Source organism: Gobius niger (assembly GCF_951799975.1).
Source record: "Gobius niger genome assembly, chromosome: 24".
Taxonomy (NCBI): Eukaryota; Metazoa; Chordata; class Actinopteri; order Gobiiformes; family Gobiidae; genus Gobius; species Gobius niger.
In genome coordinates, this window is record NC_136875.1 from 8,155,666 (window position 1) to 8,169,847 (window position 14,182).

At 40.4% G+C, this 14,182-nt stretch overlaps 1 protein-coding gene and 1 long non-coding RNA gene across 2 annotated transcripts in view; one reads left to right on the forward strand and one right to left on the reverse strand.

Moving 5' to 3' along the window:
• Positions 1-1,476, forward strand: part of per3 (period circadian clock 3) — a 39,323-nt gene extending 37,847 nt beyond the window's left edge. Inside the window, exon 23 of the mRNA XM_079582242.1 lies at positions 990-1,476. Within this exon, the coding sequence (XP_079438368.1) occupies positions 990-1,127 (138 nt within the window). The 3' untranslated portion in view covers positions 1,128-1,476. The remainder of the gene's footprint in view (positions 1-989) is intronic.
• The window catches only part of LOC306982336, a 284,342-nt gene that overhangs the window by 184,964 nt on the left and 85,196 nt on the right, over positions 1-14,182 (reverse strand). The gene's annotated exons all lie outside the window — the stretch shown is intronic.

Here is a 14,182-nt window from a genome sequence, read left to right on the forward strand (position 1 = left end):
TTTAATGCTCCAAAGCGCTCCTGTCAGGCTGTTCTCAGTTAATTACAGGAGAGTCGTCACACTGTGCGGCTTTATTGTTTATGCGTGAAATGGTTTTACATCACAGCCTGGTCTCAAACATCAGCGTCTGAATCCAGTCACCTCTGTATAAACCGGCATCAGCATATGTTTATATCACAGATATATCATACAAAAGCAAAGATTTGGTAAATCTGAGTATTTTGAAATGGACTTTTAAGTGTTTGAATAACTGTGTGTCACCGATGTACTCGGTCTCATGGAGGGCGTCCAGTCTCTCTCAGACCTTGACCTGAGCTTCAGTTGGAGGCGCCTCCTTCAAGGGGACTACACAGCGGTACACTCTCCACTGGGCTCAAACTGCAGCCTAATATTAAAGAGGGGGTATTCTGCTTTTTTCAATCCCATAGCACCAGTCTATATCACACTACAATGACGACCAAACCTTCTGTTGGTCTGTAAATGCAGTAAATTAGAATAACTGCCTTGTATGAAATTGCTCTCTCAAAATGGCTGTAGTGAATGTCTTGAAATAGGCCTCTGTCTCTTTAAGAACCTCTGACTCTTTCCGACACGCCACCTCCTCACGCTGTCTGTGGCATCAGTGGGGAGGGGGTTCTGCTGAGGAGCAGTGGTTGGTTACTCGGCTGGTGACGAAAGCTCGGAGGCGTCTCCAGGAGGTGGGGGCGTTCCTAGGAGGACTCAGGCAAACCTATCCCTAAAATGGCCGCCATCAGAGTTTTTACAGATTACTCAAAAATACGTGAATGTGCCAAGGCAACACTTCAGGCATGTTTTTAATGAGGGAATGACATAATAACATGATGTAAAGCTTGAAAAAGTCCATTTTGCATAATACCCCCCCTTTAACGAGACTTTCTTACAGTGAATGAGGAGTCGGGCGCCTGAAGGTCTGTAAACGTCTAGATACTGTACGTACTAATCTCTTTTCTCTCTGTCCTCTCTCCCAGGGCTGTGTCGGCTGTAACCCCAGTGCAGCTCCGGCCGGACCCCCCCACTCGCCTCACACCCCAGACAGCAGCTCCTCTCCCCTGGACACTTGCCCTCAACAAAGCCCCCTCCTCCAGGACCCATCCGTGGACACATGAGCCGCCGGCGAAATCCACAGCTTTTTACACCAGAAACCACCACCTTTATCTTCAACGACAGTGTTTGAAACGGACCTCAAAGGCGGATGTTTTTCCAGACCATCTCCCTCCGACTGTACTGCCTTTTTCAGGGGGGGGTGGGTGGGGGGCGGGACCACGATCACGATCACCAGACCTCCTGTAATGTATTTATAACGACTTACATCCTCTCGCCGGAAAAGAGAGGTTTTTCAGCATAAGAGCGTTCCGAGTATTGTTCTATGGGATTGTGGCTTTTACTTTGAGGCACTGTGGACAAATCCCAGTCTCGTTTTTTTGAACAGGACTGGTTGACCAAGGATTGTGCTGGCCAGGATGCGGCGAAATCCTGCAAAGCGGTGGGAAATTTTGCCGATCTTTTGGGACCGACGCGCAGAGAAACAGTTGCTGCTCGTGTTTTGCGTTCGATATTTTAAAGGTTATTGCGATTAAACTGTATATTATTTCCCCTCACTGGAGATGAACAGCGGAAATGTAACTTGCGCAGCCCAAATAAACGCCTACACGAAGTTGAGCCGCAACATTGCGACCAGTTCTTTCCTCAGATCAGTAACTCAATCCCTGGACTAGCACTGGACTTAGCTAGGAATGGTCATGATCTTTAGCAGGAAATGTCTAATTGCTGAAGGAAGAAAGTAGGTGTTCTGATTAAAACAGGCTCTGTAAACGGAACTTCCTGTTGCACTACAAAAAGTGAATATCAAGCATTGGCTTAAATGACTTGAATTGAGGAAATGTATCTTGTTTTGAGCGGTTTTCACTCATTTAGACACTTTTCCTGATCGGACCAAGTTTACTTTGCTTGTTTGAGGATATTTCAGACCAGTTCTAGGGTAAATCTCGCTTGAAATAAGAAAGTAAAATTGCCAATGAGATAAGACCAATTTTCTTACCTCATTGGCAAAGAAAATGACCTGAAATAAGGACGAAATGTATCGAAACGAGTCAGAAACAACTCAGAACAAGTGAAATAATCTAGGACAAATGCCCAACAACATCTTAACTAGTCAAAACAGCTAAGATTTGGATTATTTTGCTCAAACTGAGATGTTTATACTGATCTAGTTAAATACTTTTTGCAGTGTGGTCAGTGTAGGGTAATGACTACTTCCTGTTAAAGAAAAAAAGCGCGTCTCACCAAAGTCAGTTCAGACGGTGGTGCTATTTTACCGTTTGCTAACTTTAGCCTTTAGCTTCGAGGCTAAAACACCCACAGTTGTCACAGAAGTGTCTTTATAAGAGACTTACAACATAGTTTTGAATATGTTGTAAGTGATCAACCAACAGCTCCTTTTATTACAGGAAACGCTCGCTATCCTCGAGACATGCGACATCCTAGACTTATTTCTGAACGTGTTAGCTTTGTGAGAACAGTACAGGCTCGGCGCAGACCCAGTACCAAACAAGTGGTCGTAATGTTACGGCTCTCTGCTGTCAAAACCGTCACCTGTTCAGTGTTCACTTGCCGTAGTGTCCATCTCCTTTTGACCACGTCTAAATAAATGTTAAAGAGAGACGAGACCGCAGTGTTAGGTACAGCCGTCGTCTTAATTGAGGAACGGTGAGGCGAAAATGCGAAAAGTTTGTTGTTTAATCTTGGTTTACCTCTGTTTTTGTTCCTGATTTGGTCCCTGTTGAGTCCCAAGCATCGGAATAGAGGAGAAAAGGGATCTGAGCGGAGAGAAGAAAGCACAAGTCTACTCAAGTTGAAAAGTAGTGACAAAAACGACTTTAAAAAGAAGAAACTGAGCACTTCCTGCCTATGGATGTAAGGGACTTTGTGGTTGAACATGAAGAAAGACTTTTAGACTCTTCACTCTGACGTTTGAGACGCCTCCCGGACGGAATCGGGACAAACCCCAGATCTAAATCAGCCGCCATAGCACTTATTAATTTATTTTCCTCCCATTTTGATGCGCTCACTCTGTTGTCGACCACATGACCCGTACTGTAAACATGGCCCCGTGTCTTTTTGTTTTTGTATGTGCGAATGTGTCCGAGAGCGGCTTCTTCCCTCCGAAAAAGAAGAGCCCAAACTGTGTCCGAACAGGGTTTTCTACCGTTTTTAGAGATGAATAAATAAACGAATATATATAATTATGACAGTACCATGTATTTTATATAGAGAAATGTGCACAGAACCAACACTTCACACACGTGTATAAGAAGAAGCCATTTTTTTTTTTTTTTTTTTTGGTTTTAAATTCAGGGAGTGTTTTGTGACAAAGGAATGAATAAAAAATATGCTGTAAAAAAATATATATAATAATGTCGTGCTGCTTATATGCCGACGTGAGTGTCTGTGGTCATTTCAGTGGAGGGTATGCACATCGGGTCACTTTCATCACTGGAGGGGACCAGGAAAAACAATTATAATAGAAAAGAACTTAAATATTGATTGTATTTGTCAGTATGACCAATGTAATGTGTTAAAAGCAGTTGGATATGAAAGGTTTTTCTTTAGCCCCGCCTTAACCAAGCACATTTTCGTCAGTTAGGCTTTACCCGAATCTAAAGGCTTCTCGGAAAAAAAACGGCAACAAAAATTAGACAAAAACGAGAGAAAAAAGTTACAAAAATGTGCGATAGAAAAGGCTACAAAAGAGTAACAGAAAAGTGACAAAAAAGTGCAGTAAAAGAGTGGCCGAAAAAAGGTTCAAAAGTGTAACAGAAAAACAAAAAGTGACAACATTTACAAAACCGTATGAAAAAAGTGACAAAAGGCGATAAAAATGTGACCATAAAAGCATTAAAACAATGAATATAAAGTCAGAAAAGGGACGACAATGCGGCAAAAATGATCCGTTTAGATGAGTCCCGGAGAAAATGCACTTGGGTTAGAGTTGGGCGCGGGTTCAAAGGTCAAGCCGGCCCATACAGGTTATTTGCGGAGGTCAAAGCCGCAATTTTTGGGACTTGTTCGACCAATTATGTCCCAAATAGACAACTCGATTCAGCAAGTAGCCTCTATCTAGCGCATTTGTGTAATAAAGGTAAATAATTAGCCATATGCTCGACTTTATTATCGCTTTCGCAGACGCGCCGCTTCCAATCATCAAGCAGGAAAGGTGTGCATTTCATTGGACGAATTAAAGCAGTACTAAGTAACGTGTTTCCCTTAATAAATCCTTTCCGTAGTCCCTGTGGGGGTAATACAAGTGTTTATGGGATGATTGGAGGGTCTTTCATCTCCCCCTGGTGTCTCTGGACAGAAAACCATGTTTGCAACTTGGCTGCCACCGGTCCGGAGCCACCAATACACACTAATGGAATCGCGAAGAAGAAGCTAACAGGCTAACTGCGGGCTAACGTCACTTTAAACCAAGGCCGTGGGAACCCAGGGTGCTGACGGCGCTTACAGCACCCCCTGGTGGATCGTCTATGCATTACAAGCAATATTAACCTCTTTACTCCCGCCTGAACCGAGAGCATTTTCTCCAGTTCAGCTTTACCCAAATCCTGTAGGCCAGTGTAGCACCTCATTTGAAAGCGAAGATGTAAAAAAAACTCATCTAAATGGATCTTTTTCCTCACGTCATCAGATTTTTCAATTTTTTTGAGGGAGGTATTCAACTAATTTTTGGAAATTTATTGTCATTTTTTTGGGTCATTTTTTGTCACATTTTTGACACATTTTTTGTCAATTTTTTTGTCTTTTTTTATCATTTTTTGTCAATTTTTTTGTCATTTTTTTTGTCAATTTTTGTCTTTTTTGTCTTTTTTTTGTCATTTTTAGTAAATTTTTTGTAATTTTTTGTCTTTTTTGTCATTTTTTTGTCATTTTTTGTCCGTTTTTTTGGTCATTTTTTATCGTTTTTTTTGTCATTTTTTTGTCATTTTTGTGTCAATTTTTTGTCGATTTTTTTGGTCAGTTTTCTCACTTTTTCGTCACATCCTCATCATTGTTTTCGTCTCAGTTCTGTCGCTATTTTCACACCTTTTCTCCAGAAGCTTTTGGATTGGGGTAAAGCCAAACTGGAGAAAATGTGCTCGGTTCAGGTGGGAGTTAAGGGGTTAAATACTTAGGAAATAAGCTAAGAAAAAGCGTTTTGGGGGGCAATCTTGTCTCTCAGCACCCCCTTGCCAAAATATCTTCCCACGGCCCTGCTTTAAACAGTATTTACAGCCAAGTTTGAGTGGAAAAAAACGTTGCGCTTTTGCCCGGTTATTACGGTAATTGCGGTCGAGTGATCAGTTGTGATAGTAATTTTTTTATTTTTCTTTTTTTTTTTTTTATTGACTTCTTTTTTTTTAACAATACATCGTGGTGTGCAGTTGACAGATGATATAAAATGAAATAAAAAAACAGACTTTGATACCACTAAGCTCCGGGGGGGACGGACTTCCGGGAGCTGACGTCACGCAATCCCAGCATGCACCACCGCGTGCCATCTTGGCAGTAACCGTAAACAAACCACATCATTCCCTGTTTTGAAACGATGGTAGACTCGTGTTGTGCCCCGGGGTGCACAAACAAAAGAGGGCAAGGTGAAGGCAAAGCATTTTATCGCATCCCTAAAGATCCAGCTCGAAGGGAAAAGTGGATCGCTGCGATTAAACGAGCTCGACGCGCGCTGAGGAAAACCGAGAGCTGGATCCCGTCGCCCAACGGATTCCGCCTGTGCAGTGACCATTTCATATCGGGTAAGTTTTCGCGGACAAATGATGTGACCTTTTTTTTACCTTTTCATAGTCCAAACTTCACGCATTATGTGTGTTCCAGTACAGGGCAATGATGAGTAAATCGGTCAATGATTTTGTATTGTATTCTTGAATGAATTGACTCTGTGCATAACTTCAGATAACAACGCCGCCCTAAAAGTGACTTCCTGTTTCGTTCCATCACACCAAAACAAAAGCGCCGTCTTATTCATTTGTTCAACTTTCTTTCTGCCTAACTATTAACAGACAAAACACATAGATACTGACGGCACCACTGGAACCGTCCATATATGGTCATGTTTAAAAACAGTTAAGGGGGAAAACAATTTGGAGAAAAATATAAACTTTCTCTAATTATTCAAAAACGACTTAAACAAACGCTAAAATATGAATAAAGTTTCTACTAAAAAAAGATACAAACATGGGGAGGAGCAAAGTGGTTCAACAGCCCATGAATACATAAATAACAGCGAATGCTAACTTGATGCTACATGTTAGCATCGGGCTAATCCTAACGGTTAGCTAGCGCGAGCTACAACTGCCGTTTTTTCACTTCTACTGAACAATCTGCTGTGAGAAAATATCCATATGGGCCTGATTTACACCTGACTTTCATATTCCACCAGAAAATGGTTAAAAAGAGGGAAAATTGTGTTTCTCTAAAGATTCTATTTTCCCCCTCGGTGAAGCCACGCCCCCTTCTATGACAAGATGAATGTGTGTATTTAATTATATTCTTGTAATGTTGCAAGTACCTGTTGAACTAATTGAGACGAGCTGTGTGTTGTTATGATTTGAAGTTATGCACAGAGTCAATTGAAGAAGCTATTCCTGATAATTGTGTGTTGTGTGTCCAAGGTAAAAAGAGTGACAATCAGCTTTTACCGGACTACGTGCCATCAGTTTTCAAACATGTGCCGTCACCAATGGAGACGAGAGGAGAGCTGCTAGTGGACAATTTTACCAGAAGACGAGCATCTCAAAAAAGACGATCACAGCGCGAAACAACAGAAACATCCGTGGGTTCCGACATCCCTGGTGCTGGAACATCGTTTATCACAGACGGTACCGGATCAGAAAATAACTCTGACCCTTCTGCTGGACCCGCCTTTACCAGAGACTGTATTGAACAAGAAAATGACTCCCATTCTGTGGGTGATGATTGTGACATTGGACCAACATGTGATAATGACAAGTGTAAAACACAGATTCATTCACTGAAGTTGGAGGTTCAAGCTTTAAGAGCTGAAAATCAGTTACTGAAAGAAAACGTGTCTAAAACTGAACTAACTGAATCTGCTCTTCAAAACAGTGATAAACAAGTTCTTATGCTGACTGGACTGCCGACATTTTCTATTCTGATGGCACTTTTTAACGTTGTTTCCCCGCACCTTCAACTGAAATCAGCCCTTACACTATTTCAGCAGTTTGTGTTGACATTAATTAAGCTCCGAATGAATTTAAGCTTTGACTTTTTGGCCTTTTATTTCAGTGTCGATTCCACCACAGTTTCAACAGTCTTCAAGCGCTGCATTAGTGTCATGTACAGTCGATTAGTTCCAAGTCTTATTGTCTGGCCTGAAAGAGAGAGTTTAAGAAAAGCTCTTCCAAATGTATTCCGTAACAAACATATTGAAAAAACGATTTGTATCATTGATTGCTTTGAAATATTGATTGAAAAGCCCGGTAACCTCTCAGCCAGTGCCCAGTGTTACTCAACATACAAGTCACATCCTGCTATGAAATATCTGATCGCTGTGAGCCCACAAGGATCGGTTTGTTTTGTTTCTAATGGGTGGGGGGGTCGTACAAGTGACCGGTTTATCGCAGAAAATAGTCACTTTTTATCACACTTACTTCCAGGAGACGTAGTTTTGGCCGACAGGGGCTTTAACGTCAAGCAGTCGGTTCAATCTTTCCAGGCTGATCCAAAGATTCCAGCGTTTACTCGTGGGAAAAAACAGTTGGATCCTTTTGACCTCGAGAGCACCCGGAGCTCGGTATCGCTCGGGACACACATTGAAAGGGTCACAGGAGTCGTTCGTCAAAAATATACTTTATTGCAAAGCACAGCACCCATTACCTTTACTGACATAGACAAAGAACACGATGTCATGTATCTGGATCAAATCGTGAAAGTAAGTTGTGCTCTAACGAACGCATGTGAATCAGTTGTACCTGTTCTGTAGGTGTCTGGACAAATACTCATTTACATTTGAGTGATTAATGAAATATGAACCATTAAAGTAAGAATTCAATGCTTGTTTTTGCCCCAAGTCTAGGCTGTATGATTTGATTGGTTTTAGAGAATATTGTACTGACTATTTGCAGTTTTGGTGTTGGCTGTCCATGTAATAAACACTGTTTTTGGCTTAGCTTTTCTTTTTTTGACTTTATTTTCCTACAGGTGGGACAAATCCACCGTTTAGGCACCCTTTTGATTCCCAGACTGGTTTGATGAAACTTCTTAACAGAACAAAATCCAGAAGCCCAGACCAGCATGCTCTCAGATTCTGCCTCACAACAATAGCACCACTGCTAACCATTATCAAACAAAACTTTAGGTGCAGAGAAAACCTTGGCAACTAACTCAGGAAGGACACATTTTTCATGGAGGTTTTCAGCAATCAGTCATTCTTTTCTAACAAGAAGTTAATTTGGCATGATCCGCTCAACAGATGGTGAAGAAGAGTCTTTTTCAGTCCACAGGTTAAAGTCGAATTTGCATCTAAACTCAAACAAACTCATCTCTGCTCCCATCTCTCATTTCTTTCTCATAAAGGCTTGTGAGTGGCTCTGGCAGATCTAAGCTGTTTTGGGCACATGATTCTCCCTTACAAGAGACAGAACCACTGGTTTTATTGTCCATCTTCTGCACAACACTGAGAGCGACTGTTGCAGAGCAGAGAGCGCTCACTTGGGGTCAGTGGTGGGACGGCTTTGGCGTTACCAGACGGCGTTTGGGTCTTGCTCTGCTTTTTAGACCTCTGTGTGATATCCTTTCCCTGCTGATACTCTACTTCATAGCAACTTCACTTGGTCTGTCCCATTTACACTTTTTTTTGGTTGTTGCTGTCGTCTCTTCCTCCCTGTCATGGTTCTGCTGCCATAATGTGATCAGCATGGCAGACACATGAGAGCAGCACTCGCCCTGGCCAGCTGTGCAATTACAACGAGCACCGAGCACTACGCCACGCCCATGGTTTCAGGGAGGGATCATTTCATCTTTGTGAGAGATTTACCTATTACAAAAATCATCTGTAAAACTGTTGCTATTTCTGCTGCTAGCTTACAGCCTAGTTATAGCAGTTCATGATGGGTTAGTGCTAGATCATCTGCTCCGGAGGGACAGTCGGCTGTGAAAACGTGAGATATCATGACACAAATTAAGGTTAGGGCCAGGGAAATGGTTAACCTCTTAACTCCCGCCTGAACCGAGAGGATCTTTTTCCTCACGTCATCAGATTTTTTTCCCAACATTTTTTTGTTGGGTGTTCAACTCATTTTTGTAACTTTTTTGTAATTTTTTATTACATTTTTGTCATTTTTTCGTCAATTTTTAATACATTTTTTGTCACATTTTTGTCATTTTTTTGTCACATTTTTGTCATTTTTTTGTCAATTTTTCGTCCATTTTTTGTCAATTTCTTGTGACATTTTTGCAACTTTTTCATACATTTTTCGTCACTTTTTTGTCAATGTTTTCCCACTTTTTTGTCACATTTCCATCATTGTTGTTTTTCCCATCACTTTTTTCCAGAAGCTTTTGGACTGGGGTAAAGCCATTAGGGCCAGGATTAGGATTATTTGTATTTTTAGACAAACCAACTCATAGATCTAAACAAACTCACAGCAGACCGTCCCTCCGGAGCATACGATCTAGCACTAACCTTTATGATGGCATAATGGCTACTTACCCTTGCGGTGACAGTGGACTGTCAGGTACGGCTTTGGTTCCAGTCGTACCTATCTGACAGAACCGAGTCTGTCCAATTGGAGACATGCAAGTCCAGAGGAAACCCAGTGTGGGGTCCCACAGGGGTCGGTACTCGGCCCCACACTATTCACAACCCACATGCTCCCCCTCGGTAATGTCCTCAGCAAACATGGGATCTCCTACCACTGTTATGCTGATGCTTCATGTCCAAACTTCAAAGTCCACCTGCAACACTGACGCGAGTCGTCATTCTGACTTCAACATGTTTCTCTTTTCTTCACGCCAAAATCCTTTTTATTTATTCTAAAATGATTGTAAAGGAATTGGAAGTGAGGTAAATTTTAACTGTTCGTTCCTGTATGTCTTTTTTCCAACATCAGGATTCTTCAAGGGGATGAGTTTAACCTCTTAACCCCTTAATAGGGCGCATTTTCTCCAGCTCGGCTTTACTCAAATCTAAAAGCTTCTCATCTGGAGAGCAAAAATAGCACACAAAAAAATTGCAATGAAAACGTTGCAAAAAAACGAAAACAAGGAAGAACGTTAGATGAGTTTTATAGGTCTTAGCTTTCAAAAAAGGCCGTAAGCTCCAGTCGAGATGCTTTTAGATTTAGGTAAAGCTGGAGAAAATGTGCTGGATTAAGGTGGGGGTTATTTCCACTTAATGTGAACCTGTCCTTTAATTGCCTCGTTCTGGTCTTCGGTTGTTCAGGAAATTGAAAAAATGTTTGGGATTAAAGCGCCACTTGACCCTATACTGTGTATTCTTGGTGTTGGCGACTGCGCGGCGGAAACGAAACCAATGCTCATAATGTTGTTCGCCGCTCGCCTCTCGATACTACAAGTCTGGATTAAAGAACGCTCTCCTACTTTATCTCTTTGGCGTGAGAAACAGAAAACTGACACTGTTACCATACGAAAGATTACATCATGCACTGGATGGAACTTTGGACAATTTCGTAAACGACTGGTCTCCCCTTAAAGACTATTTTGGACATGAATGGCAATAACATGCATTGATATGGACTGAAAATAAGATGTGAACAATTATTACTTAGACTTACTCATACAAATTATTTTTTATGAACTGTACCACAACCCCCGCCCCCCCCCCCCCCCCCCAACTCCTTTTTCTTTTTTCTTTTTGTTGTGTTTTTTTTTTTATGTTGTTTGTTTTGTTTTGTCTTGTTTTGTATTTTTGTATTGTGACTTTTGTGTGTGTCATGTATTTTATTTGTTTCTGTCATGTCTGCAAAAGAAAAAAGAAACAAAAAGAGTTACTCATACTATATAATATAATATAGATAATTGATGTGGTTTAAGCTAAATTAATATATAAAATAAAGAGATAAAGTAAAATAAAGAATTAAGTAAAAATCATGAAATCAACTGGAGTTTCATATAAAACTAATCTAAATGAATAGGGCGCTAAACTTAAACCTTGACAAAGTAATAATAATCTATGTGCAGATATACCGTACCCCTGTTTTGTTGTATAAAAAAAAAAATAGTGGGAATGTGTGTGTATATATGTGTAGAAACTTATATGTAATATCTGCTAATACAGGAGGTTGCAAAACTCACACTGCTGACACAAATTAAGACTTTTATTATTTTATTTTATTTTATTTTTAATTTTTTTGCTATTGATTTAACTATTTATTTATCTGTTTTTGCCGCTGTTTTCTCCTTCTTTGTTTCTGTTTTTTTTTTTCTGTTTATTGTTAAAGCAGTACTAAGTAACTCTTCCCCCTAGAGGCCATAGGCGCAACTGCAGGTGTCGTAGCAAGTTACGATTTTTTAACTTATTAATTGTTTTGTACAGTAAATACTACGCTGACAGGAAAGGCGAAGGGAGAGAGGGATACTGTGCATCCAATTATACAATGGAAATATTTTTTTTCACTCAAACTTGGCTGTAAATACTGTTTAAAGTGACGTTAGCCCGCAGTTAGCTTTGCCCGTTAGCATGTTAGCTTCTTCTTCGTGATTTCATTAGTGTGTATTGGTGGCTCCGGTCCGGTGGCAGACAAGTTGCAAACATGGTTTTCTGTCCAGAGACACCAGGGGGAGATGAAAGACCCTCCAATCATCCCATAAACACTTGTATTACCCCCACAGGGACTACGAAAAGGATTTATTAAGGTAAACACGTTACTTAGTACTGCTTTAAGAAGAAAAATATTTTTTTTTTTAAATAAATAGTAAAAAAAAAAAAAAAGGGGTTAAGAGGTTAAAAGCTCGTTTCTCAACTTTCAGGGAGCAACAAGGAGCTTTTGAGACACATTATCGAGATCAGGAAGATCAGACTATGTTAGATGTTGTAGTTTCACCTTCAAACCGGACCGACCTTTATCAAAATTCACCTTTTGTACCTAAACCACAAATTTTAATAGTATTTTTTTCCCCAATCCGCCACACGGCCACAGCACTTTCCGGCATTACCCCCACCTCCTCACGCTCATCTGTTGACCTAGATGTAAACATAAGGGGCGCCATGTCCTCCAGGTGACGTTAATTGTTGTGTTTTCAAACCAAGAGGAGGCAATTACTCCCCAACAATGTGCTCCGTCCTCGTAAAACTGTGCGCTTTTCATACTTTTGGGACATATGGGAGCCACTATCCGAGCGCTCAATGCTGCAATTATTCCAAGCGAGCTTTATTTATGAGAAAACACATCATATACAAAAGAGGCAGAACAGAGCGAAGTGCATTTTACATCACTGCAATCACAAGGACACCTGTGGATTAGTGATATAACTTTAGGACATTTGTGTTGTGTTTAAAGCTTACATATATGTACAAAAAGAAGAAAAAAAAGTGCAAATATGCATCCGATGGATCAATGCCTTAGCCTTGAATAAGTAAACTGTTACGTATTCCCCGGAGTGATTGAGAATTCTCGTCAAATTTAACCAGAGCTTGTTTAGTGTCTTTAGCCGAGCACATTTTCCCCAGTTTGGCTTTACCCAAATCTAAAAGCTGCTTGAAAAAAAAGCTTCAAAACAGCGACAACAATTAGACAAAAAATATTCAATCTGACATTTCTCATCATTTTCTTCCTCTTCTTTGGTGCATTTTTGAGATTTTTATGAGCAAAAACACATCTCTCATTTCCATTTTGTTCAAAACGTTAAAGGAACAGGCCACCGTTTTTCCATACTGAGATATGTTCGTACCTGAGCTTAGACGAGTTGATACGTACCTGTGTGGTCTTCGTGCGTGCGCTCAGTCACGCACGAAGACCAAAGATGCACTGCAAAAAGTGGATTCTAAGCCAGTAAAAAATGTCTTACTTTAAGAAATAAGTTCTTATTTTTTACCTAAAAAGTAATAATGTTTTGTGGAGCAAAGTTTTCTTGAGAAAAAAATTCTTGTTTTAGGAAATAAAATCGAGCCATTTCTTGTTCAGATAAATTTGCTAAAAACATGATAATTTTTCTTGTAACAAAAAAGAAAAACTTTTTGAATCTTCTTCAGTTTTAGATTTTAAGAAAAACTAAGCTCACAACAACTCTTAAAGTAACAACTGATTCTCACAGATGGATAATACATTCCATTCTTTAAAGTGGGCGGCTCGGTGGCACAGCGGTTAGAGCCTCAGCTTCACAGCTCGAAGGTCCTGGGTTTGATTCCCACCAGGACGGGGCGTTTCTGTGTGGAGCATGTTCTCCCCGTGTCTGCCACTAAAAACATGTACAATAGGTGAATCCTCCAGCAGGTGATTCTGACCATCAGCCTGGCTCCACATCCTGGAGACGGGTCTCTGGGCGCGGGCAATACTTTCCTTAAATATTAGTATTTATTAAGAACATTTTGCTCAAAAATGTGAGTAATTTAGAACATTTTACTTAAATCAAGCAACATTTAAGTAAAATATCCACAATTTTTCACTAAATAAGAATGTTTTCCTTAAATTATTCCATTTTCTGAGGACATTTTGCTTAATTCTAGCTTTTTATTTGCTTAAATTTAGTGTTTCTTTCTTGTTTTATAAGAAAAATATTCTAGAAATAAGAATTCTTTGCAAGAAAAAAATGCTGACCCCATTGGCAGAATTTTTTCCTTGAAACAAGAGAAAATGTCTAATTTTAAGATTTTTTTCCTTGTTTTTAGAAGGACACTTTTTGCAGTGTGTTGTTAGCATTTAGCCTCTCCCATTTATTTCTATAGCTCCAACCAGGGGTGAAGCTCTTCTACGAGCATGAAGACCAGACAGGTACAGGGATCAACTCGTCTAAGCTCAGGTAAGAACAGACCTTAGTATGGACGAACTGTGTGCCCTCAGTCACGCAAAAAGACCAAAGATGTTGTTAGCATTTGGCCAGTCCTAGCATATTCCTATGGCTCCAAACGGGGGTGAAGTTGGAAGCTACCACGCTCTTCCACGGGTGTGCACAAAGACCAGACAGGCAC